Genomic DNA, 24,079 nt, shown 5'->3' on the forward strand with positions numbered 1-24,079 from the left:
TCCTCAGTGGGTGGGGCTGCTAAGGACCCTCAGACACCCCCTGTCTCCTCCCTCCAGGAGCATCTGCCCCCAGCATAACTGTAAACTCCTCAGGGAATAGGGGCAGATGGGAATCCCGCCCCCCACCCGCCCCCCGCCCCAGCTCTGAGCCCTGGAGACAGGGCCAGCCCCTGCCCACCAGCCCCCCTCTGCCTGGCCCCCAGCCCAACCGTCAGCTCTTCTGGCCTGTCCAGGCCCCTTTGATGGAGCCGCAGAAACAAGGGCTCCTTTGACAGAAGGGGGGCCTCAGAGCCCGGATGATGAGACTTCAAAGGTGAGGGTCGAGCCCACTATCCCGTTCCCTCCCCCCACCCTGGCCCCCCTCCCGTGTCCCCCCCCAGTCTGTCCTGTATATAGCCCCCCAAGCCCCATTTCCCCTGTGGGCTCCTGGGAGTTAAGGGCCAGGTGAGGAACAGACCAAGGGAAGCCGGTCATTTTGATGTAAAAGAATAGAATCAGATGATTTGAGGAACAAGAACTCAGCGCCCAGGGGCAGGCACCAAAGGATAACGCCTGGAGGGTGAACCCCGAGGGGGAAAGAGCCCCGGCCGCCATGCTGCTGGCTTTGCTGCTGCTCCTGCTGCCCCTCCCAGACCCGCGGTCTGCCCACGGGCACCCACTGTACACGCGCGTGCCCCCCAGCACCCTGCAAGGTGAGCCCAGGCTGCTCTGAGGGAGATGCCGAGGTGGGAGGAGCACAGAGCAAGATGGTCTCGGGCAGGGGGACGTGAGCTTGCCCTCCCAACTCACAAGGACCTTTGGCCCTTTCTGCCCACCCTGCTGGGAGAAGGGGCCAGGCACTGAGACACAGGTGGGAGAGGAAAGGGGAGGACGAGGGTGGAAGGGGAAGGGGAGCTGGCAGGCACAGAAGGTCCTGGGTTTAGCAGGGACGAAGGGGCCCAGGGGGGCATCCCCTTGGCTATCTGGACCCCAAGGTGGGCAACTCAGCCCTGGTTATTTTGTGTCAGTAAGCCTGAGTTCTGTAATATCTATACCTTTGGGGTGCTGTTTTTCAAGGTTTCTAAGGAAAAGCCATTTGCAAAGATTCCAGCCCAGCTCAGCTGAAATTACAGACATACCTCGGGCTGAGAATCTGAGACCGCCTGCTCTGTGTGCTGGGGCCTGGGACCGTGGGGCTCTCTGACCTCCCCATTCTGTCCCAGGGCTCCTGGAGCCCAACCTGCTTCCCCACCGGGTCCCCCAAGGCAGGGCACAGGGCTGGGGCGAGGCGGAGGAGCTCTTCCCCCACGGTGCATGACTTGTGCCCCATGTCCTAGCAGCTCTGTCAGCCCAGGGGACAAAAGTGTTGCAGGCTGCCCAGAGGAGCGCCCAGTGGGCAGTAAATCGGGTGGTGATGGAGATCCAGCACAGACTGCATGAGTGCCGAAGTTGTGCCAATCACACCCCTCCATGCCCGGGTGAGCTGGCGCTGACTACCCTGGGCCCGTTCTCCTGTCCACCCCGCCCCCTCCCTTCAGACTTGACCCCTCTTGGGGACAGAGACTGGGTGAGGCTGCAACCAAGATGACGCTCAGGAAGGTCTCCTCGAGTGGAAAGGGCACACCAGGCACGGGCACAGCGTGTGCAAAGGCAGGAGGGCAGGAGCAAATAAGTCTGGGCTTATTTGCTGAGCAGTGAGAAGTTTATGGCAGCTGAAACAGACCCTGAGTGCTACCGGGCAGGGTAAGGGGGGTGGGTATGTGTGCAGGGGGTGCCGGGTGAGGTGGCCGGAGGGCTCGGGCCCAGCCTGGCCTGGTGAAGAGTGGAAGGCCGTCCGTGAGGCTCAGGGGTCTGTTTCTCAGCAGCACCTGGGCGTCCCGGGCCTCGAGCCCCCCTCCTCCAGGATCCACCTGAGCCAGGTGAGGCTGAAAAGGCTCGAGGCGGGCAGGGCTGAGAGCAGGGTGGACCCTGGAGGGGTCTCAGTGGTGAGGATGAGCGGGACTCGTCCCTCCTGACGCCGCTTCGGCCTTTCTAGGGCCGTGTGGCGAGAGGCGCCCGGGCGCTGTCAACGTGACGCGGGCGCACGGCCGCATTGTGGGGGGCAGCGCGGCACCGCCAGGGGCCTGGCCCTGGCTGGTGAGGCTGCAACTCGGCGGGCAGCCTCTGTGCGGCGGCGTCCTGGTGGCGGCGTCCTGGGTGCTCACGGCGGCGCACTGCTTCGCGGGGTACGTCGGGCCCCAGACCCCTGCCCAAACCGGATCCCCAACGCGGGGTCCAACTCTTCCGGGGTCGGCCGGCGGGCACCAAGCGCGAGGACCGGTCTCTGCTGCCCCCTGGCGGCGGCCGTCCCCTTTCCCGCCTCAAGGCGCCCAGGCCGCCCAGCCAGGGCGCGGATTCTCCGGGGACTCACCGTCCTGGGCCTTCTCCCCACTCGGCGTCGCGGCTTCTCCCGGGCCCGCCCTCCTTGCCCCCAGGCGGAGAAACAGCCCGGCGCACGGGCTCGCTGGGTGGTGCCTGTGGGCGGAGGGCAGGGTCTCCAAGGGACCTCTCTTGCATCCTTGTGCGGCGTGTCTCCCGCCGCTCGCCCCGCAGCGCCCCGAACGAGCTTCTGTGGACGGTGACGCTGGCCGAGGGGCCCCGGGGGGAGCAGGCGGAGGAGGTGCCGGTGAACCGCATCTTGCCCCACCCCAAGGTGAGAGGGCAGCCCCCAGGCCCTCAGAGTTGGGAACAGCACCCCACCCCCACCCGCACTGACGCTGCGCCGCCACCCCCTCCCCAGTTTGACCCTCGGACCTTCCACAACGACCTGGCCCTGGTGCAGCTGTGGACGCCGGTGAGCCCGACAGGGGCGGCGCGCCCCGTGTGCCTGCCCCAAGAGCCCCAGGAGCCCCCCGCAGGCACTGCTTGCGCCATTGCGGGCTGGGGTGCCCTCTTCGAAGGTACTAGGCAGGGCAGGGCCTGGGTGAGCCGCGCGTGTGCGTGGGAAGATTGGGGGACTGGGGTGATGGAGTTTGGGAAGGCTGGGGTGTAAGAATTCTGACCTACGCCCAGCTGTCTTCACAAAATGCTGCCCATCTCGCAAAGCGGGGGAAGTCAAGGAGGGCAGTGGGGGGAGGGAGACCTCTGAAGCAGGACCCCTGCCCTCCAGGCCTGAGCCCCTTCCACTGCTTCCCTGTAGATGGGCCTGAGGCTGAGGCGGTGAGGGAAGCCCGTGTGCCCCTGCTCAGCGCCGACACCTGCAGAAGGGCCCTGGGGCCAGGACTGCGCCCCAGCAGCATGCTCTGTGCCGGCTACCTGGCCGGCGGCATTGACTCGTGCCAGGTATGAGCCCCGACTGATCGGAGGGTAGTGGTGGGCCACTCCTCAGGGGCGGGACGGCCTCCTTTCCTTCTACAATCAGTCTGTCACTCAACTTCTCTGAGCCTCTATATCCTCATCTCTAAAATGGGTCCAAGAGTGGTAACCCCAGTAGAGCTCAGAGCTGCTTTACCCTGCCAGCCATAAGGCTGTCATTGAGGGTGACATGGATCGATGCAGTGCCCTCTCTCTTGGCTCGGATCCTCGCAGGGTGACTCTGGAGGCCCCCTGACCTGTTCTGAACCTGGCCCCCGCCCCAGGGAGGTCCTGTACGGAGTCACCTCCTGGGGGGACGGATGCGGGGAGCCAGGGAAGCCTGGGGTCTACACCCGTGTGGCTGTGTTCAAGGACTGGCTCCAGGAGCAGATGAGCGGTGAGCGCCCCATCCCTATTCCCCCCCTCCCCGGAGTGCCCGGCAAACTGCCCTGGGACGAGCGCCTTTCCACCCTGCCCACTCCCAGCCTCCTGCGTCGGGAAAGCCTATCCTCCTCCCGCGGAGGGCTTTGGGGGCTATAGGGCCTGAAGAGGGGAAGCGGGGGTGGAGTAGGCTAGCCCCTGACGCCCCTCGCAGCCGCCCGCTTCAGCCGCGAGCCCAGCTGCAGGGAGCTTCTGGCTTGGGACCCGTCGGAGGAGCCGCTGGCAGACGCCGCCCCGCCCTGTGCCTTCTACGCCCACCTGTGCCCGGGGCCCGCGGGCGCCTGTGCGCGCCTGGCGCACCAGCAGTGCCTGCAGCGCCGGCGGCGATGTGGTCAGTCCCGTTCCTGGGGCTGGGCCGGGGACCCGAGGGTCTGGCCCACGTCTGACAGCCGCTCGGACCCTTATCGCGCCCGCAGAGCTGCGCTCGCTGGCGCACACCCTACTGGAGCTGCTGCGGGGCGCCCAGGAGCTGTTCGGCCCGCGCCCGGGGGCGCGGCCCCTGGCCCCGGCCCTGGCTCGGCCCGCTCCGTCGCTCCGGGATCCTCCCAGGCACCTCTCCCGCGAGCAGCGGCTGCACTCAGGTACCCCAAGCCCTCGCAGCCCAGCCCCCGCCCCACCCCAGCGCGGCCGAGGCGTTCACCTAACCGTGCAGCTCCCCAGGATCGCGGGCGGCAGGCACTGGGTTCCCGAAGCGGAGGTCGGAGCAGCGCGGGGAAGCGAACGGTAATGACGCCCCCTGCCGGCGGTCTCCAGTGGAGTAGGCCAAGGGTGGGCCGAGGCCCGCAGGGGATTCTCCCGGGGTCTGCAGCTGGGAAGCAGTTTCACCCCGCGGGCAGACCCGGTCTCCCCCTCCCTGGCAGCAGGGCGGATGATTCTTTGGGGGAACTTGTGACTTTGGGCCCTCATCAGTGTCAACAGATGCTGGGCTTTGTGCTATCATTTAACCTCTCTGAGCCTCGGCTGCCCCTCGGCCGCCCCATCTGTAGCAGGAGGAGAAATCTGCCCACTGGGAGGTGTCCAGAGGCACTGGTGGGAATACCACCCCGGTTCCATGCTAGTGTCAGTCCCCTCGTATTCCCAAAGTCTCTCCCCTTCCTGCAGGCTGCCCTGGGCTGGAGCCCCTGTGGCAGAAGTTGGCTGCCCTCCAGGGCACCCATGCCTGGATCTTACAGGTCCCTGCCGAGCGCCTGGCCCTGGACTTTCACGAGGTGGGTTCCCGGGCTTCCCAGACTCCTTCGCAGTGGCCTCGGAAGGCTAACCTAGGTCAGCCCTGATGGGGAGGGAGACAGGAGAGACCCTCCCCCAGCAGCCTGGGGTGGAGGTAGTGGGTGGTGCCCAAGGGGAAGAGGATGGGGAGGGCGGCTGTGTGTGAGCTGGATGCTAGCTGGATGTGAAGGAGTTGGGGGAGGTGTGAGTGGAGGAGCTTGGGGGGTGTCCAAGTGAGCAGAAAGTGTGCAGGACTGGGGGAGGGGGCTGGGGAAGGGCTGGGTCTGAGTGAGAGTTTCTGGGGGCGAGGAGGAAGGGGACCAAGAGTGGGGCTGTGGGCCCCTGAGTTGTCTCCTTCCTCTGCAGGTCCTGGCAGACCTGGGCTCCAAGACACTGACCGGGCTCTTCCGAGCCTGGGTTTGGGCAGGTCTGGGGGGCCGGCACGTGGTCTTCGGCGGCCTGGTGGGTCTGGAGCCAGCCACGCTGGCACAAAGCCTTCCCCGGTTGCTGGTGCAGGCCCTACAGGCCTTCCGCTTGGCAGCCCTGGCGGAGGCAGAGCCCTAGGGACCCCGGATGGCTTCAAGGCAGGGCCGAGGGCTGGGGAGGAAGGGGCACCACCCACTCAGCCCTCAGGTTCCCCCAGCCAGGTGGCCCTGAGCCGTGTCTCCACCCGCAGTCCCTGGTCAGGACTACTGCTCGCAGGGCCTGCAGAGGGTCCAGGGAACATGATGACAAACTGTCATGGCCAGAGTTGGGTGTGGGCAGGGGCGTGGGGGGAAGGGGTCCTGGGCCCAACGTACCTTCCCAGATGTACCATAGGAAGATCACAACTGCTTTAATAAACATTATTTATGATCTACGGAGACCACTCCAGAGCTTTCTTAGGATGGGACTGGAGTGGGTGGACATGGGATCTTTGGGGTTAGGGCCCAGCCTCTGGAAGCAGTTAGTTGACAGAGGTCACAAAGACACTGGAGAGGGGCTCCAGAGCCCCCCATCTCAGCATATCGGTCTACCTCCCAAGAAATGGCAGTACCGCCGCCTGTCACCACCCTGCTGTCCATGGCTGACCAGTGCCGCCCCCCATGGCCCGCCTCTCCACCCGGCCCCCACCCTCACCACTAGCGGTGGGGAGTCCCAGCCTGGGATCTTCGCCTCGTGTCCTTGGGCTCCTGCCCAGCTGGCCAGTCCCTGTCCCCACGCCCGCATCACCTGCCCCAGTTTCTCCAGCCTGCCACAGAGCCTCGAGGTGTCAGATTGCGCTTCCGGCGGCCTCTTCCCTTGGCACCGCACCGCACCCTGCACCTGTCCCCTCGGCCACCTGCCCGCATTCCCCAGCCCTGCCGACAGGAGGGGCCGACCCAAGACCCAGTCAGAGGAACAGGATGGAGGGGCCCGTGTTAACGCTGGGGCTGCTGGCTGCCCTGGTCGTGTGTGGTAAGAGTGGCCATCACCCCTCCCTGGAGGGTCCCCCAGGACCCCTACCCAGGTCCCCCACGGCATGCTCCCCTCCCGTCCCCTCCTACGTGGGGCTCCCTCTCCCAGCGTCAGGCCCACCTCCCCACTTCCCACTGCCATTCCTCCCTGGAGGGGCCACCCCCCCGGGGCCCGCTCCACGCCCAGCAGGACCTCAGGGCGGCGTCCCTCCCGGGCCCCTGTCCCCGACCCTCCCCAGGCAGCTGGGGCCTGAACGAGGAGGAGCGGCTCATCCGGCACCTGTTTGAGGAGAAGCATTACAACAAAGAGCTGCGGCCCGCGGCGCACAAAGAGGAGACCGTGGAGGTCACCCTGGCCCTCACCCTCTCCAACCTCATCTCCCTGGTGAGTGGCTCCTCCTGGCTGGGCTGGGGAACGGTGGCAGGGATGGCTTCCAGGAGGCCTGGCTGTCTCCTGGCCTGGGATGGCCGTGGAGGAAGGTCAAGGCCCCATCCCGGCCTCTGGTAGCTCCTCTCCCTGGGAAACGCGCTCGGGGCCTCTCTGTGCCTCTGCGTGCTGCCCACAAGTCTTGGGCTGAAGATGCCCCTTTCCCTCCAGCTTCAGTTCTGGGTGCCCCCGTTTCGCACCCATGACACACGTGAGAGGCCATATGCCCACCCTGCTTCCTGGTCTACCCATCCACTCCTGGCTGCTGGGGGCAGGCCATTGCCGTGGTTTCCCCTGGGTGGCAGCCAAGAGTAGGTGCCTGGTGAAAGGGTGCAGGCCCCGGGGGGACAGTCCTCCTGTTTGATTACAGAAAGAAGTTGAAGAGACCCTCACCACTAACGTGTGGATTGAGCACGTAAGGAGAACACCCCGCACAGAGCTGGGGGTGGGGAGGGTGCAGGGCCCAGGTTCGCCTGTGCTCGCTTCTGCTTGGGGATCCCCAGCCTGCCTCAGACACTGTCCTCTGGGAGGGACTGGTTCCTGCCTACAGACAAACCCCAGGCCCGACCGCCCTTCCCATCAGCTGATGCCGCCACAAGCCCAGATAGAGCCTTCTGTGGATTAGGATCTTGACCTAGGGAAAATTGTCGCAGTATCTTGATTTTATTAGAAGACACTGTCTGCTACCCAACCTCTTTTGTCCCAGCCCCAGCCCCTGTCCAGTCTTCCCCCAGGGAAGTGGTTGCTCGGGGAGCGGGGGGAATGGGGGAGCCCGGACAACAGCAGAGCCCACTGCTTACATTTCTTCTGGGCTTCCAGGGCTGGACAGACAGCCGGCTGAAGTGGGAGGCCAAAGATTTTGGGAACATCAGTGTCCTGCGTCTGCCCTCTGACATGGTGTGGCTACCAGAGATAGTGCTGGAGAACAAGTTGAGCCGCAGCCCTCCCTGGCTTCCCTCCACCACTCTGCCTCCCTTCGTCTTGAGCGTCCCCCTCCAGTCCCAAGCTTCTGACTGCCCGCCCTCCTCTGCCTCCCCCAGCTCGGCCAACTCCCAGCTGGCCAGCACTCACTGTGGCCCTTGTCCCCGTCCCGCAGCAATGACGGCTCCTTCCAGATTTCCTACTCCTGCAACGTGCTCATCTACCCCTCAGGCTACGTGTACTGGCTGCCGCCCGCCATCTTCCGCTCCTCCTGCCCCGTCTCCGTCACCTACTTCCCCTTCGACTGGCAGAACTGCTCCCTCAAGTTCAGGTGCACCCACATCTCCAGCCGCCCCTCCCCCCAGGGCACCCCGCCAGGGGCTGAGGGAGGTAAACACGCTCAGGCAGAGGCCCCTGCTCTGTCCCGATTCAAGCTTCCCATCCCCACCGTGGCCCCCTCCACCCGTGAACCTCCTGTGTTAGCCTTTCCCCCATCGGTGGCACCAGCCAGCGGCTGAGGACCACCTTCTGCCCACTACCCTCCCCAGTTCACTCAAGTACACGGCCAAGGAGATCACCCTGAGCCTGAAGCAGGATGAAGAAGACGGCCGCTACTACCCCGTGGAGTGGATCATCATCGACCCCGAGGGCTTCACAGGTGCCGGAGCCGCAGCTGCTGGGTGGGCTGGCCCCTCAGAACCCCCCCCCAACCCAACGGATACAGTCACACTGACATCCCCACCGCAGAGATGCACGCGTACATACACACACCTAGGACGTGGACACACAGGGACACAGACGTGCAGGTAGACACACACAGGCCAGACCCTTCCCCGTCTGAGCAGGGTCCCTGGGGATGGTGTGGCCGACAGATGAGGGGGGTGGTCCAGGGGACGGCTGGGACTTTGGCTGTCATCCTGATGGTGTGTATGTTGCCCCCTCCCAACGCCCCCTCCCCTCTCTGTGATCAGGCTCAGATCTTTTACTGGGCCCTACCGCTTGCCCCTGTCTGTCAGAGGAGACCCACATCCCGCTGGTCCCGAGGCTGGTACATCACGGGGAGGAGGGTTCTTACTCTCACTGCCTTGTTATCCCCAAGCCTCCTTATTTGAACCACATACGGCCTCAGCTTCTATTTTTTCCAAGGAGAAAAAAAAAATCAGTCCCAGAGGAAAACTTCCCCCTTGTAGAGTGAAACTTCCATCCCAACCCCCAGGGAAAGATACCCAGAAACAGAGTGTGAACCCTCGTCCGTGCCCCCACCCCACTCCCAAGCCCCGCAGGCCCCTGCCAACAGGCCTGGCTGCGGCTCTGGGCTGGCTCACTCCACCCAGCGCCCCCCGCCCCCCACCGCCCTCGACCTGCCCCAAGGCCCACCCCCCACCCCCGGCCCCCTTGCCCGGCCTGACCCCCAGGCATCCATGTGCCACCCTCAGAGAACGGGGAGTGGGAGATAGTGCACCGGCCGGCCAGGATCAACGTGGACCCCAGTGCCTCACTGGGCAGTCCCAGCCGCCAGGACGTCACCTTCTACCTCATCATCCGCCGCAAGCCGCTCTTCTACGTCATCAACATCCTGGTGCCCTGCGTGCTCATCTCCTTCATGATCAACCTAGTCTTCTACCTGCCGGCGGACTGTGAGCCCAGCCCCGGGCCCCTCCCCGAGGGCCCCTGAGCTCGGCCACCCCTGCCCTGCCCCTCACTTCCTCCTGGGGGTCACCAACCTGGTGCTCCCTGCCCAGGGTCCAGGAACGAGGGGCACATGGCCTGTCAGTGGCAGGGCTCTGTGACCCTGTCAGACATCCCCCAAGTGGACAGGGCCCCCAGGGGCTCCATCCCTCTTGGACCTCCCCTCTGCCTCTCATCATGGGCTTCCCAAGGACCCTAGGGAGAACTACAAAAGTGTCCCTCTGTCAGGGCAGAGATCGGGCCTGTGTGGTCACCACTGTGTGACCGTGGGCCTGGCTGTTGAACCAATGGGTGGATAACAAGGTCTCTGGGAAGCCAGGGCATGGGGCGTGCAATCTACACACACCTGGTTCGAGAAGGGCACGTGTCATCTGTGGCTACTTGGCTATGAGCAGGGCACAGTGAGTTCCAGAGACAAATGTGACCCCGCCCCGGACCCTGACAGACAGAGTAGAAACTACAAGACTAGGAGTGCAGCCTGGGGGGCGGTGGGGCGGGAGCTGGAGTCTGGCTGCGAGGCGCATTGCAGACCGAGAAGCAGCGCTGGGGCGGGGCCGTGGACCCAAGACCAACGGGGCCAGCACGGCACAGCACGCTGAGGGGCGCAGGTGGGAAGAGCAGGGCGGTGCTGGGCTGGGGTCTCTGAGCAAAGGGCTGAGAGCAGGAATGTCATCTGGGTATGAGGATGCCTTGGGGCTTTCTGTGCGGTGGAGGGACAGAGAAGGTCTGTGATTTAACAGGGCTGAGTGGCAGGGGATTGGCTAACGAGGAAAGCAGGGGTTCCTTGAGCTCTCACCCAGTGGCAGGCAGCGTCTGAGAATTTAACACACACTCTCTCACTTTGGCCTTCCGGCTTTTAGTGGTTGAGGAAACTGAGGCACAGAGAGGTTAGGCTGCTTGCCCAAGGTCACCTAGCAGTAAGTGGCAGCTCCTTAGCCCAGGGCACCATGGCATTGTGAACAGTAGTGCAGGGACCACCGTGGGGCCCTCCGGGCCCCGGGCCAGAGGTCACAGCTAAGGATGGGCTCCCCAGGTGGCGAGAAGACGTCAATGGCCATCTCGGTGCTCCTGGCCCAGTCTGTCTTCCTGCTGCTTATCTCCAAGAGGCTGCCAGCCACGTCCATGGCCATCCCCCTCATCGGCAAGTGAGTGCCATCCCTGCCTGCCTCACCCCGCCACTCCTCGCTCTGGGCGGGGGCTCCAGGCTGCATCTGTGCCCACAGGTTCCTGCTCTTTGGCATGGTGCTGGTGACCATGGTCGTGGTGATCTGTGTCATCGTACTCAACATCCACTTCCGCACGCCCAGCACCCACATGCTCTCTGAGGGAGTCAAGAAGGTGAGGGCTCAGTAGCTAAAAGGTGGAGGTCGTCCACGTGCCTCTCTGCAGGGAGATGCGTGAAGCCGCAGCGGTACCCACAACAGGGGGTGCTACCTGGCAGCAAAAGTGGCCCTGCTGCTCCCCACGTCCCAGGCTGAATATTACATAAAAGAAGCCCGATGCTAAAGAGACTGCAAGATTTCCTTTCTGTGAAGTTCAAGGACAGGCGAAACCAATCTTCAGTGCTAGAAGTCAGGATGGTGGTTCCCTCTGGGTGTGGGTAGGAATTGATGGGGGTGAGGCAGGAGGGAACATTTTTGACATACAGTTCTTATCTTATCTGAGAGGTGTTTACACAGCTGAATGCATCTGTAAAATTTCACCTGGCTACATACTTAAGATTTGTTGAGTCTACTGTGTGTTTGTTATACCTTGATTCAAAGGAAGGTGAGCAATGTGGGGGCAGGGTGCCCAGGAAGGGGACTGTCCTTGCCTCCTGGCCTCTGCAGGGCCACCTGGTTGTTTTGGGACAGCTGAGGATACTTTAGCAACTTTTCTGGTCTTAGCTCTGCGTTGGGGGCATTTTTCTTACTTTTTTTTTTCATATATAATTCATTTTCAACAAATGAGTTCTTCTCTGTAATGAGAGAGTTGGAAGCAACCTAATTGTCCATCAGTAGGGGATCAGCGTTCTTCTGCTGTAATGAGAGAGTTGGAAGCAACCTAATTGTCCATCAGTAGGGGATCAGAGTTCTTCTGCTGTAATGAGAGAGTTGGAAGCAACCTAATTGTCCATCAGTAGGGGATCAGTGTTCTTCTGCTGTAATGAGAGAGTTGGAAGCAACCTAATTGTCCATCAGTAGGGGATCAGAGTTCTGCTGTAATGAGAGAGTTGGAAGCAACCTAACTGTCCATCAGTAGGGGATCAGAAGAATAAATGACAGCATCAGACGGGCGAGCACTTTGTGGCAAGCCAGGAATGGAGTCACAGATGTTTGCATGTGTGATGTTTGCATGTGTGAAGGTGACCCACGTTTGTAAGCTGGCCCCTCCGACCTGCCATAGCTCTTCCTGGAGACCCTGCCTGAGGTCCTGCACATGTCCCGTCCGGCAGAGGATGGGCCCAGCCCTGGGACCCTGGTTCGGAGGAGCAGCTCCCTGGGCTACATCTCCAAGGCAGAGGAGTACTTCTCGCTGAAGTCCCGAAGTGACCTCATGTTTGAGAAGCAGTCAGAGCGTCATGGGCTGGCCCGGCGCCTCACCACCGCACGTGGGTCCCTGATGGCTTGGAGTTCGGCCCATCCACAGGAGATGGGGTGAGGGCAGGCCCCATGCCCACCTCTGGCCTGGTGTCCACAGGTCGGCCCCCAGTAGGCTCTGAGCAGGCCCAGCAGGAGCTCTTCAGTGAGCTGAAGCCAGCTGTGGATGGGGCCAACTTCATCGTCAACCACATGAAGGACCAGAACAATTACAATGACGTGAGTAGCCAGAGGGTTGCTGTGTACAGATGTTCAGGTAGTGCCCTGATCGGACACATATCTTAAGGGGGCACAGTTCCCCTCAGAGATACCTATCAACTTAGATGGAGCTCACAGTGGGTGCAGATTTCAGGCCTCTCGGGGAGGGGGATCCCCTGCCTAAAATCCCATAGCAGTGTGCAGGGCCAGGCACACACTCAGATATACACACAGGCGCACAGCTCTGCCCCGTTGGGGTCACACTCTGGACCTCATTTAGGGTCCCTTTTTTCTCCCAGCTGTCAATCACTTTCTGTCCCTGCTCAACTCCCAGCTTGATACTCCAGACAAAGCCAGACATTTAAAAGGCGGCCCTATAGGGTTGTTCAGTGCTACACAACTTAAAAAATCTCCCCTGACAAAGGGGCATATTTTCCTAGTTCACATATAAGCTAGTGGCAGCACTGAGAGGCTGGGAGGGAGTCTGTGGGCCTGCTCTCTGTCTCCTGGACAGACAGAACGACCAGCCCCGCCTGTGGCTGGAGGTGGGCCTGGGCCCTTGCTGGGGACATGGCAGCACATGCCATCTGTTGCAAGCCCGAGGCAGGCCCCACAGATACGCCGAGGCCGTGGGCCCCGGCTTGGGGTGTGAGTATGTGGTCTGGGGGCCCTTCTTACCCCACTGTCTCTGTCTCTGTCACCCTTGCCCCCAGGAGAAGGACTGCTGGAATCGGATAGCCCGCACAGTGGACCGACTCTGCCTGTTTGTGGTGACACCCATCATGGTGGTGGGCACAGCCTGGATCTTCCTGCAGGGCGCCTACAACCAGCCTCCACCTCAGCCCTTCCCTGGGGACCCCTTCTCCTACCGGGAGCAGGATAAGCGCTTCATCTAGAGCGGGCGTGCCCTCCCCAGCCTGGCCCAACAGCCAGGGGAGGCGGCTGGCCTGAAAGGGAGGTACAGGGGGTGCGGTGGATAGCTGTGTGGACAGGGGTGTCTGCGAAACAACCAGCTCTTCCTGGGCAGACCGATTCCCAGCCCTGAGACTCTGAGCCCAGTTGGTCCTGCCAGGCTGGGGCAGAGACGAGCTGAGGTCAAGGGAGGGAGGGGGAAGCCCTAATTCTCAACAGTGGTTCCTTTGCAAATAAAGCCAGGAGCCACCGGAGAAGGGCTGAGAGTGGACATCGGCTGGGGGTGGGGCAGGACGATCTAGGGGGAGGCAGAGGGCTGGCTCAGGGACCAGGGAGAATGCCACTCAGGCTGGCCTCTTGGGACCCCTCTGTGAGGGGTCAGAAAGACAGACATCTTCTTGCCTCCCTCTCCCTCAGGTGGGGGTGGAACAGGTGGGATCCTGGGCCTTTACTTCCCAGCTCCTCCAGCCGCTTCCTTCTGCCAACCCCTTAGTCTTGGGCTTCTGAGGCCCCACCTGGAGCCGAGGTTGGGGATGCCTCTCTCTCCAGTCCCACTAGGGAAGGAGTCTTTTGGCAGGTTTGGGAGCGTCAGGATTGCAGAGTGGCCTTCCCCAGCCCTTTCTGCCTTGGCCACTCTGTCTGGGTCCCCCTGGAAAGCTGAGGATGGGGGTGGAAGGGTCAGGTTCAGCATCCACAAGGCCAGAGGTCAGCCTGGCCTAAAGCCCCATGCACCATCTAAAAGCCCCAGAACTCGGCCATCCCCCCAGGCTTGTCCCCTTGAGCACCTACTCCTCTTCCCCAAAATAGGGTTGCCAGACAAGACTTGGGACATACTTATACTAAAAAATGATTCATTGTTTACCTGAAATTCAAATTTAACTGGGAATCCTGTATTTTAATTGGCTAAATCTGGCAACTCCACCCCAAAGGGAGCCCCCCGCCACTGCTATCCCAAAGGCCTTGAAGGGCTGAGGTTGCAGGAGCCAGAGGATGTGGTTCTGTGTGGTAGCCCACCTCCAAGGTGGCCCCAGTGAGCCACACCTCCTGGCATTCATACCCTCCCACATGGTACCAAGATTGGTCTGTGTAACCGATAGAAGGAGGCAGAAGTGACAGTGTGTCACTTCCAAGATCAGGTGGTAGAAGACATTGCAGCCACTCTCTTTCTCTCTGTCTTGCTCTCCCTCCCTCACTCATTCTTAGTTGGCTCTCTGACTTTGGGGAAGCCAGGGGCATGATGAACTGCCCTGTGGAGACGTCCAGATGGCAAGTAACTGAGGCCTCCGGCCAACAGCCCTGTGAGTGACCTTGGAAATGGATCCTCCAGCTGAAGTGGCTCCTTCAGCCACAGTGGAGCCTTCAGATGAGATCACAGCCCCATAAAAGGCTCTGAGCCAGAGCCACCCAGCTAAGCTGTTCCTGGATTCCTGACCCTCAGAAACTGTGTGAGATATTAAATGTTTGTCATGTTAAGAGACAAAGCTTTGGGGTGGTTTGTTACACTAGCAGTGTGACCTTGGGCGAACCACCCGTCATCTCTCAGCTTCAGTTTTCTCATCTGCAAAGTGTGGATAAGTCCAGCTCATGAGGCGTCTTGAAGATCAAATTTGCTAGTAGGAGTAAAGGTAGTTACATGTGTCCTGCAAATTTTAGGGGTGGTTATGTATCTCATTCCTCATTCGTGGGCCTCAGTCACTGAGGACAGGCCCTTGGGGCCCTCACAAGGGCCTCCTGCATCCAAGCCTGGCGTGGTGACTGACAGGGGACTGGAGCAGGTTGGAGGACCTGATTCTTCACCTCCTTGATATGCAGGCTTGAGTGTCCCAGCTGAACCCACGTCCCTCAGAGGGAATCAGTAACCTCATGAGCTCAGGTATATAGAAGGCAAAATGTTTGGTCTTCCCATGGAACTGAAGAAAGATAAACCATTTAAAACCAAAACTGACCCTACTTACTTCTGCTTTCCAGTATGAACCTTCTGAAAATTCAAGGTACAAATATTTAATTTTTTCCCCTCTGAATAGGAAAAGTAGCTTAGACTTACACCCTTCAGATGAGCAGGCAGTCTGGGTCTTCCCTGGAATTTTTCACCAACTCTGGGGTGTCCCTTTCTCGTGCCCAGAGACAAGAGGGCCCAGATCTGATCCCTCAACCACTGTCGTTGCTTTTTCTTAGCCACATGGTGGCGCTGTTGGCAGCAGATTTTTACACAGTCAAATAGTGAGGCCTCAGTGTGTCAAGCCTGCTCAGGTGGCTGTAAACCTTCCAGAGAAGACAACCCCCAATGCCCCACTAGACCAAGGGCGCCTCTTTAGAAGGTTACCAGGGTTACAGTGGGTCCCCCGACAGCATCCACTTCCCCAGCACTCCAGCCCCAGGGTGCTGTCAGGACTGGTCCACCCTACGGACCAGTGGCTGCATGGTTCAGGCGGTGATGTGAGCGATGGGGAGCCATGGGGGGCGATGGGGAGCCATGGGGAGCGATGGGGGGCGAGGGGGGGCGATGGGGAGCTATGGGGAGCCATGGGGAGCGATGGGAGGCCATGGGGCGCCATAGGGGGGCCATGGGGGGCCATGGGGAGCGATGGGGGGCCATGGGGAGCGATGCGGGGCCATGGGGAGCCATAGAGAGCGATGGGGAGCCATGGGGAGCCATGGGGGCGATGGGGAGCCATGGGGGACGATGGGGAGCGATGAGGAGCCATGGGGAGCCATGGGGGGCCATGGGAGCGATGGGGGCCATGGGGAGCCATGGGGAGCCATAGGGAGCGATGGGGAGCCATGGGGAGTGATGGGGGGCCATGGGGAGCCATGGGGAGTGATGAGGGGCCATGGGGAGCCATGGGGAGCCATAGGGGGCCATGGGGAGCGATGGGGAGCCATGGGGAGCGATGGGGGCCATGGGGGGTGATGGGGAGCCATGGGGAGCGATGGGGGGCCATGGGGAGCGATGGGGGCGATGGGGAGCGATGGGGAGTGATGGGCAGCGATGGGGAGCCATGGGGGGCGATGGGGAGCGATGGGGAGGATGGGGGCGATGGGGGGCCATGGGGAGCGATGGGGAACGATGGGGAGCGATGGGGAGTGATGGGGAGTGATGGGGGGCGATGGGGAGCGATGGGGAGGATGGGGGGCGATGGGGAGCCATGGGGAGCGATGGGGGCCATGGGGAGCGATGGGGGCGATGGGGAGCGATGGGGGCGATGGGGAGCGATGGGGGGCAATGGGGAGCCATGGGGGCCCATGGGGAGCCATGGGGGCGATGGGGAACGATGGGGAGCGATGGGGAACGATGGGGAGCGATGGGGAGCGATGGGGAGCGGCAGATGACGCTTCGCTCACTTGCTGCTCACCTCCTGCTGTGTGGCCTTGGTTCCTAACAGCGCGCGGACAGCTACCGGTCCGAGGCCCGAGGGTTGAGGGCCCCTCTCTTAATGGGTCCCATACTTCCCCCCTTAACCATTCCAGGGCTGAAACTGCCACTCCTCAGAGATGCCCCATCCCCCTGAGAACACCAAAGGGACCTCTCAGAGCAGAGAGAAGGGGAGAAAACAAGGGTTAAAATCTGCATCCAAAAAAACTTAAAAATAAATAAAATCTGCATCCAGAGGGAGGTGGCACAGTTCCTACCAGAGGGAATTCAATCTCCAGAGACTTCCTTTTCCCTCCCAGACACTGGTAGGGAAGGGGAAAGAGAAAGTCAGAAATGTCCGGGCGTCAGCTGACTATCTATGCCTGGGGTGGTGGAGGGGGAGGGCAATAGGTGGTCCATGATTTAGCAGAAGCCATTCACTATCTTGGGCAAAGAGCCGTCCTGGAGGAGAGCAGAGAGGAGGAGAGATACCGCTCTGCGAAACGGGTGAGGGAATCGAGTCCAGGGGACACCAGAGGGCAAAGTGGGGAGAAGGAGACAATGGCTTCGTATACTCCAGGGAAAGTGGGCTACACAGCTAGATGCGGGGTGAGAGCGAAGTTTTGCGGGGGGGGGGGGGATGCTGAGGGCGGGCTGTCCAGGAAAACTGAGTGTGGAGCCCAGAGCAGGACCGAACGCAAGGACCGAAGTAGATCAGGGAAGACAGGGGCCACCACTGTCAGCCCCCTGCCCACCCCAAAGTCCTGGAGAAGACAACAGAGACTTTTGGGCCCGCTGCAGGGGCTGGGGTCTGAGCCAACCTCATTTGGATCTCCAAGGACAGGACACGTGGGCTGACTTCCAGTTTGCTGATATGTTAAAATGCCACAGACACCATTTGCTTGAGGGGAGGGGAACACGTCCTCAAATGGTGCTTTCCCTCCAGCCCTCAGAGGCCTCCACCACCCTGTCCCACAGGATGCTGAACTCTGGGCGGCACATATGGGAACCTGCGTTTTCCATCTTGCCCACGTAGTGGGTCATGTTGACCTGTCTACTTCGAATAGCTGGTCGGAAGACAGGTGGCCAGCTGACAGCAGGGCCCTCGGCTCCTAGATCAGCCTCAGCCCCACTCTTCCCCTGACCACAAACCACAGCATGGATGGAGCTGGTTTTCTGGCCCCTCTAGGTCCCCTCATCTGACTCTACAGGGCCCAGGACCTTGATCTTGCCTGCCTGCCCCCCTTGGACTGTGAGTTCCTGTGAGCAGCTCGGGCTTATCCCTGGGTCCCCCTGGCCTAGAGCTGTCCTGCCACACACTGGGGACTCCGTAAACCTGTGGATGGTTTAATAAATACTGAGGTCCCCCTGAGGAGCCCCTATTCAGGGGCTGTCCTATTCCCTGGAGCCTGCCTTCGAAATCTTCCTCGGCTCTCCTTCCTCTAAAGCTCACCAGACCCGAGTTCCATGCCTCAGAGACCAGAGAACCCTGACCTGACCCCCTCATTTGCATTAAGGTGTCATTGCCTGGGGGCCCTAGTGCATCTCTCCCATAGGCACTTGACCCTCCAGTGTCTCGGTCTAGTGGAGTGACCCATGAAGATGTCAGGGACCATGTCATAGAGAAACTCAGGAACAAAACACGCTTCACCAACGGCCTTCACGCCTCCCCAGATCCTGACCCGCCGGAGGGGGCAGGAGGAAGGGTCCTCGGTCGGGGCCCTTCCTCAGCGCTCTTTCTCTCCCACACCCATCTGTTCCCGGCTGCGTCCTCAGCGCCCCCGGCCGGAACACGGACGGAGGACTGGGTTGGCTGAGCCTGAGAGGGGGGATGGAGGCTGGACCGTCTCTGTTGAGACAGACAGGGCCCCTCTGTCCTCCCCAGCCCGGGTAACCTGAACCCGGCATTGTGTCCATCCTGGAACAGCTGACAGCACTGGGGTCAGACAGCTGGTGGGGCTGGCCTGGCTGGCCTGGCTGGGGAGGGAGTGTGGGCTGTTACATGAGACCCAGAGGCTGCATCCCTCTATCCCAGTCCTGAGGAGCTGCAGTCCCACCCCTGTCACTGCAGAGAGCTGTGGCACCATGCACGGGGGCCAGAGGCCGCTGCTCCTTCTGTCACTGTTGGCTGTCTACCTGGGTGTGGACACAGGGGGTCTGGGGCCTGGAGAGGCCAGGAGCAGGGGTCCAAAGCCTCAGGGGATGGAGGGTCTGGGGGGCTACTGGAGCCGGTCCGCCACACCCGGTTCCCTACTTCCCCATGTCACACCCTCCCGTGGCCTCCCCCTCATTCTGCCCCAAAGCCCCTGTACCCAGGCTCACCCCTGTCTGTCACAGGAGCCCAGGGCCGGAGCCAGGAGGAACGTCTGCTCAGGGACCTGATGCACAGCTACGTCCCCCACCTGAGGCCTGCCAAGCACGATTCAGACGTGGTCAACGTCAGCCTGAAGCTCACGCTCACCAACCTCATCTCCTTGGTGAGCACAAGCCTGTAGGATGGGGGCGGGGAGGGGGTCCCACCCTGCCTCTGGGATTGGGGGAGAGGAAGGGGCTGGCGCCAGCAGCCGGGAGCAGGCAGCGCCCACCGGGGAGAGACCAGGGAGCTGGGAAACTCCCATGGGGCCGCCCAAGAGGCTGGGGTCTTGTAGGGACTAACACCTGGGGGCTTAGCCCTCTGTTCTGCGCCCGCAGAATGAGCGAGAGGAGGCCCTCACCACCAACGTCTGGATAGAAATGGTAAGAAGCCGCCCTGCCGCCCTCTTTTCCTCTAGCAGCTACCACCCTGGGGCCCCAAGGCCCTCACAGCTGCCTGTTTCCCTCCCATCCCATCCCTGCCTCTCCTGCCCCCCCGGGCTGGGCCCCCATTCCTGGGGGTCAGGGAGCCTGGCAACCCCTCCCCCTGCAGCAGTGGTGTGACTACCGCCTGCGCTGGGACCCACGTGACTACGACGGCCTGTGGGTGCTGCGGGTGCCGTCCACCATGGTGTGGCGGCCGGACATCGTGCTGGAGAACAAGTGAGGAGGCGGCGCGGGTGGGGGGTTGGGGGGGCGGCCAGACAGACGCAAGGGCGGGCCCAGCAGGACAAGGGTGTTCTGGGAGAAGGAGGCAGGGGAACAGAGGGTGCAGCCCGGGGACACTGCGGGCACTGGGGCGCGGGGGCTAAGGGTAGGGCCCGGGGCCAGCAGACCTGGCTCCACCGCCTCCGGGCTGGGCCGCCTGGGTAGGAATGAGGACAGCTCTCTCGGGGGCCCACAAGACAGGCGCAGGAAGGGCTGCCCTCCGGCTCTGGCACTCTGTGGGAGCTTAACCTCCGTCAGTTGCTGCCATGACCATTAATGAAGGGGGTAGGGGAGAGCGGCAGCGATTAGGAGCTGGGCCGAGGGAGCCTGGCGTGTGGGGGGTGGGGAAGAGGGGCGGGGAAGGGGCCGGGGGAGGAGTGGTCCCCAGGCCAGGAGGAGACCGGTCAGGGGTGTGGCGGGCTGGGAAGGGTTGGTGGCCCCGGGCCCCACCACACGTGGCCTGGCCTGTGCACAGCGTGGACGGCGTATTCGAGGTGGCCCTCTACTGCAACGTGCTCGTGTCTCCCGACGGCTGCGTGTACTGGCTGCCGCCCGCCATCTTCCGCTCCTCCTGCCCCGTCTCTGTCACCTACTTCCCCTTCGACTGGCAGAACTGCTCCCTCATCTTCCAGTGAGGCCATTGGCTGGAGTGGGGATTTGGGGAGCCGCTCTAAGAGGGGCCCTGGTCGGGTGGGGACCCAGGGGCCTGGCTCCACCTCCCTGGGGCCTCTGCGTCTGTCACAGGCCCAGTTGCCTGAAGATGCCCGTGTCCCTCCCTGCTAAGCCGCAGTCCCCTCACTCATCCTCCTTCGCTGCCTCAGTTTCCCTGCCTGTGCCCGGAGGAGAGACATCAGTGACTGGGATGGGTGGGCGAGAAGGCACACACACGCCGACACACATGCACACCCACACTAGACCACTACGCCCTACAGCCCCACGGAGAGGACGGCGCTGTCTCAGTATCCTCGTCCATTGATGGGGGAAAGGGGGTCTGTGAGAGGGTCTCCCCGGCTCTTAGAGGAACAGTCTTCCTGAGACCCTCCTCAGTAAGCAGACCCGAGAGGTGCACACTGTATTTCCTCTGTTCTCACCATCGGCCCCTCCTGCCCTGGAGACGGTGGGAGGGAGGAACACGGGGTGGCCCTGGGCTCTTGCCACCAGGGCAGCGCATTGAGCTGCAGTCTCCTGGTCCTTCAACTCAAACTTCCCCACACCCCAAAGAGCCTGACTGCCCGCCCCTGCCCCATCTCGTGCCAGGGTTTTGTGGAGAACTCAGAAATTCCTGGCTGCACTTTTTGAGGCAAAGCAGCCCACAGTTGCCCTCAGGTGATGGTCTATGTGACCTCATGCGTGAGTCTACACACACTCAAGTCTATCCTCTTTCCCTCCCCATCTCCCAGGTCCCAGACCTACGGCACCAACGAGATCAATCTGCAGCTGAGCCAGGAAGATGGTCAGACCATCGAGTGGATTTTCATAGACCCCGAGGCCTTCACAGGTAACCTCCACCCAAGGCCCCTGCTGGACCTGGCTGTGCGGGCAGGGCCAGGCCGAGATCACGCCCCTTCCCGTGTAACTCAAGATGAAAACGACAGTAAACCACAAAATACATAGATTTAAAGGCCCGGCAAACCTCTGATTTTCCCCATGATAATTACTCCAGTGTTGGTGGGAGGGGGATCAAGCATCCATCTTCCCACACTGTTCCCATCCCTCAATGGCACTCCTTTGGGCACATGCTGGTTGCCCTGTAGCTGGGTCACACGGGCTGCAGGGATCTGCCCGCCCGCACTCCCTGTGCCCACCCCAGCCTGCTGCCTGCAGAAAATGGAGAGTGGGCCATCCGGCACCGGCCAGCCAAGATGCTGCTGGATGAGGCGGCACCAGCCGAGGAGGCCGGCCACCAGAAGGTCGTCTTCTACCTGCTCATCCAGCGCAAGCCCCTCTTCTACGTCATCAACATCATCGCGCCCTGTGTACTCATCTCCTCTGTGGCCATCCTCATCTACTTCCTTCCTGCCAAGGGTACCTAGCGCCTGTGGGAGGGGAGCCACGGCCCCAGCCGGCGGCACAAGGGATAGCTGGAAGGGCAGAATGGCGCCATGACCTGGGACCAGGGACATGGACTCCTTGTGGGGAGGGGGGTGCCCCACGGTGGGGATGTTGAGATCCACTCTGAACACCTCTTGGTCATGGGCAGCGGGTGGTCAGAAGTGTACCGTCGCCATCAACGTGCTCCTGGCCCAGACTGTCTTCCTCTTCCTTGTGGCCAAGAAGGTGCCCGAGACCTCCCAGGCGGTGCCACTCATCAGCAAGTAAGGCCTGTCCTCGTGCCTGTGCCCGCCTCCTCCCCTCCCTTCTCAGGACCACAGGGCACTGCCCTCCTGCCACCCCCATCGCCGTCATCCTCAGTGCCAGCCCATCACCCCAAGGGATCTGGGGGAATCAGCCACTACGGGTGGGGATGTTGTCTGGGGTGGAGTGTCGAAGGGCCAGCCCCGCCTCCTGCCTGCCCCCCCCCCCCGCCACCCCGGCAGGTACCTGACCTTCCTCCTGGTGGTGACCATCCTGATTGTTGTGAATGCTGTGGTCGTGCTCAACGTGTCTCTGCGGTCCCCACACACACACTCCATGGCTCGAGGGGTCCGCAAGGCAAGCTCCCCGCCCCCGCCCACTCCAGCATCCTCCTGCCCTTTCCACTTACATGCACCTTCCCCTGCACTCCTGTCCCTGGGCATATTCCTCACCTACCGCATTCAGCAGCTAACCTGCCCCATGTGCATCTAGAAGCACGTGCCCCAATGGATCAATAATAACATCAAGCGCTTGCTATGTGGCAGGTGTATTACATATACTAACTTATTTAATCTTCAAAAATCCCCTATGAACTGGGTATTAGTATCATCTCCAGTTTACATATGAGGAAACTGAATCACAGAAAGGTTAAATAGCTTACTTGAGGTCGCACGGCTAGAAAGTGGAGGAAGCAGGATTCGGCCCAGGCAGCCTGGCTCCAGTGCCCGTGTGATCTGCAGCCCACCTGCAGCAGTCAGCTGGGACCCTTGTTACAAATGCAGATTCCCAACCTACCCCAGGCAGCCTGGGCCAGGGGTGGGGCCCAGGAACCTGTATCTCCAACAAGTGCCCTGGTGATTCTGATGTGCACAGAAGTTTGGGGGCCCAGGTTCAGTGTCTGGCGTGGAACAGGTAAGCTGTACCGGGGCCAGGCCACTGCCCCTGAAGTGCAGCCTCTGGGCCCCCAGCGCATTAGCCCTTCGTGCCAACCATCACCTCCTGCTCCGAAGCCCAGCCTGGCCGCTCAGTCACCCAGGAAGGTCTGCTGGCCGCTAAGCTAAGCCACCCACGACATGCCCTCTTCAGGTGTTCCTGCGGCTCCTGCCCCAGCTGTTGAGGATGCACGTTCGCCCGCTGGCCCCAGCGGCTGTGCAGGATGCCCGGCCCCGGCTACGGAATGGCTCCTCCATGCGGTGGTCAATCACAGCCGGGGAGGAGGTGGCCCTCCGCCTGCCCCGCAGTGAACTCCTCTTCCGGCAGCACCAGAGCAATGGGCTAGTAAGGGCAGCGCTGGAGAAGCTAGGTGAGACAGGGGGTGTGACACTGGGGACACTCCTGCCCAGGGACTTCAGACACGAAGGGTCTGTTGGCCAAGGTGCCTGGCACAGCAGATGAGTGCTGGGCAAGTGTCCAGGTTGGGGGGGAGAGGGGCTGGGGTCTCTAAGGAGAGGCCACTTTCTCAGACTGTTTCTCCTCCATTCTACTCCCAAACCTTTCTCTCTCTCTTCCACAGAGAAAGGCCCGGAGTCAGGGCAGAGCCAGGAGTGGTGTGGCAGCCTGAGGCAGGCCGCCCCAGCCATCCAGGCCTGCGTGGAAGCCTGCAACCTCATTGCCTGCACCCGGTACCAGCAGAGTCACTTTGACAGTGTAAGCCAGTCGGGGGTGGGGGTGGGGTTTGAGTACCTGGTGAGGGACTTGGACCTGAGATGGGGCAGGATGAGTGGTGTGGCCATGGTAGGGCAATAGGATGGAGAAAGTGGAACTGGGAGCGGGGCCAGGGGCCTGTGGAAGAAGCCAGGTTGAGGCCTGGAAGTAGGTGAGAAGGGCTTAAGGAAATGAAGAACAGAGGCCTGCTGGATGGCCAAGGGTGGTACAGGGATCCAGCTTGGTGCCACCGCTGGTCATCTCATCCCCTGCCTCTCACCCTCAGGGCAACAAGGAATGGTTCCTGGTGGGCCGAGTGCTGGACCGTGTCTGCTTCCTGGTCATGCTCTCGCTCTTTGTCTGCGGCACTGCTGGAATCTTCCTCATGGCCCACTACAACAGGATGCCTGCCCTGCCATTCCCTGGAGACCCCCGCTCCTACCTGCCCTCATCCGACTGAGCCAGCCAATTGCTGCTAGCCATGTGGAGTCCTATCGGCTGTGTTCTGCTGCTGAGGTCATGAGTATGCTCTTTGGGAAGCCCCCTTCAGGGCCACGTGAGCCAACCGTTCCTGAGAAAAGCTGGGGAAATAAAAAGACAGAGCTGG

At 61.7% G+C, this 24,079-nt stretch overlaps 3 protein-coding genes across 4 annotated transcripts; all 3 read left to right on the top strand.

The window, feature by feature from the left end:
• The first annotated feature begins 592 nt into the window (after nt 1-592).
• Nucleotides 593-5,523, top strand: PRSS56 (serine protease 56). The gene is made up of 13 exons (XM_065881044.1): nt 593-692; nt 1,320-1,427; nt 1,845-1,898; nt 2,015-2,204; nt 2,572-2,671; nt 2,759-2,918; nt 3,158-3,300; nt 3,547-3,709; nt 3,908-4,084; nt 4,170-4,334; nt 4,414-4,476; nt 4,855-4,961; nt 5,326-5,523. The coding sequence occupies exons 1-13, from the start codon at nt 593-595 to the stop codon at nt 5,521-5,523; spliced, it is 1,728 nt and encodes a 575-aa protein (XP_065737116.1).
• Nucleotides 5,524-6,344: 821 nt separating this feature from the next.
• Nucleotides 6,345-13,369, top strand: CHRND (cholinergic receptor nicotinic delta subunit). 2 transcript variants are annotated; one of them, XM_065880464.1, is made up of 12 exons: nt 6,345-6,396; nt 6,635-6,780; nt 7,193-7,237; nt 7,642-7,751; nt 7,919-8,074; nt 8,292-8,401; nt 9,180-9,380; nt 10,466-10,577; nt 10,656-10,770; nt 11,818-12,022; nt 12,112-12,230; nt 12,923-13,369. In XM_065880464.1, exons 1-12 carry the CDS (start codon nt 6,345-6,347, stop codon nt 13,103-13,105), a joined length of 1,554 nt encoding a protein of 517 aa, XP_065736536.1. In that variant the 3' UTR covers nt 13,106-13,369. The 2 variants fall into 2 exon arrangements, with proteins under 2 accessions (XP_065736536.1, XP_065736537.1); XM_065880465.1 differs by lacking the exon at nt 7,193-7,237 and having other exon boundaries at nt 12,923-13,105.
• A 5,155-nt stretch (nt 13,370-18,524) lies between these two features.
• On the top strand, nt 18,525-24,079 carry CHRNG (cholinergic receptor nicotinic gamma subunit). The gene is made up of 12 exons (XM_065880494.1): nt 18,525-18,613; nt 18,811-18,950; nt 19,165-19,209; nt 19,379-19,488; nt 20,009-20,164; nt 20,934-21,031; nt 21,358-21,558; nt 21,734-21,848; nt 22,071-22,185; nt 22,915-23,131; nt 23,342-23,475; nt 23,759-24,079. The coding sequence occupies exons 1-12, from the start codon at nt 18,559-18,561 to the stop codon at nt 23,930-23,932; spliced, it is 1,560 nt and encodes a 519-aa protein (XP_065736566.1). The 5' UTR covers nt 18,525-18,558; the 3' UTR covers nt 23,933-24,079.

The sequence above is a fragment of the Phocoena phocoena genome, chromosome 7 (assembly GCF_963924675.1).
Source record: "Phocoena phocoena chromosome 7, mPhoPho1.1, whole genome shotgun sequence".
NCBI lineage: Eukaryota > Metazoa > Chordata > Mammalia > Artiodactyla > Phocoenidae > Phocoena > Phocoena phocoena.

Excerpts from the sequence above, each read along its gene's own strand:
- PRSS56 (XM_065881044.1), top strand. The coding sequence starts at position 593 with ATGCTGCTGGCTTTGCTGCTGCTCCTGCTGCCCCTCCCAGACCCGCGG. Across the intron at positions 2,919-3,157 it reads CTGGGGTGCCCTCTTCGAAG|ATGGGCCTGAGGCTGAGGCG; the intron begins GTACTAGGCAGG and ends GCTTCCCTGTAG. Across the intron at positions 4,085-4,169 it reads GCAGCGCCGGCGGCGATGTG|AGCTGCGCTCGCTGGCGCAC; the intron begins GTCAGTCCCGTT and ends TCGCGCCCGCAG.
- CHRND (XM_065880464.1), top strand. The coding sequence starts at position 6,345 with ATGGAGGGGCCCGTGTTAACGCTGGGGCTGCTGGCTGCCCTGGTCGTG. Across the intron at positions 10,578-10,655 it reads GCCATCCCCCTCATCGGCAA|GTTCCTGCTCTTTGGCATGG; the intron begins GTGAGTGCCATC and ends CTGTGCCCACAG. Across the intron at positions 12,023-12,111 it reads CCGGCGCCTCACCACCGCAC|GTCGGCCCCCAGTAGGCTCT; the intron begins GTGGGTCCCTGA and ends TGGTGTCCACAG.
- CHRNG (XM_065880494.1), top strand. The coding sequence starts at position 18,559 with ATGCACGGGGGCCAGAGGCCGCTGCTCCTTCTGTCACTGTTGGCTGTC. Across the intron at positions 19,210-19,378 it reads CCAACGTCTGGATAGAAATG|CAGTGGTGTGACTACCGCCT; the intron begins GTAAGAAGCCGC and ends CTCCCCCTGCAG. Across the intron at positions 21,032-21,357 it reads AGACCCCGAGGCCTTCACAG|AAAATGGAGAGTGGGCCATC; the intron begins GTAACCTCCACC and ends TGCTGCCTGCAG.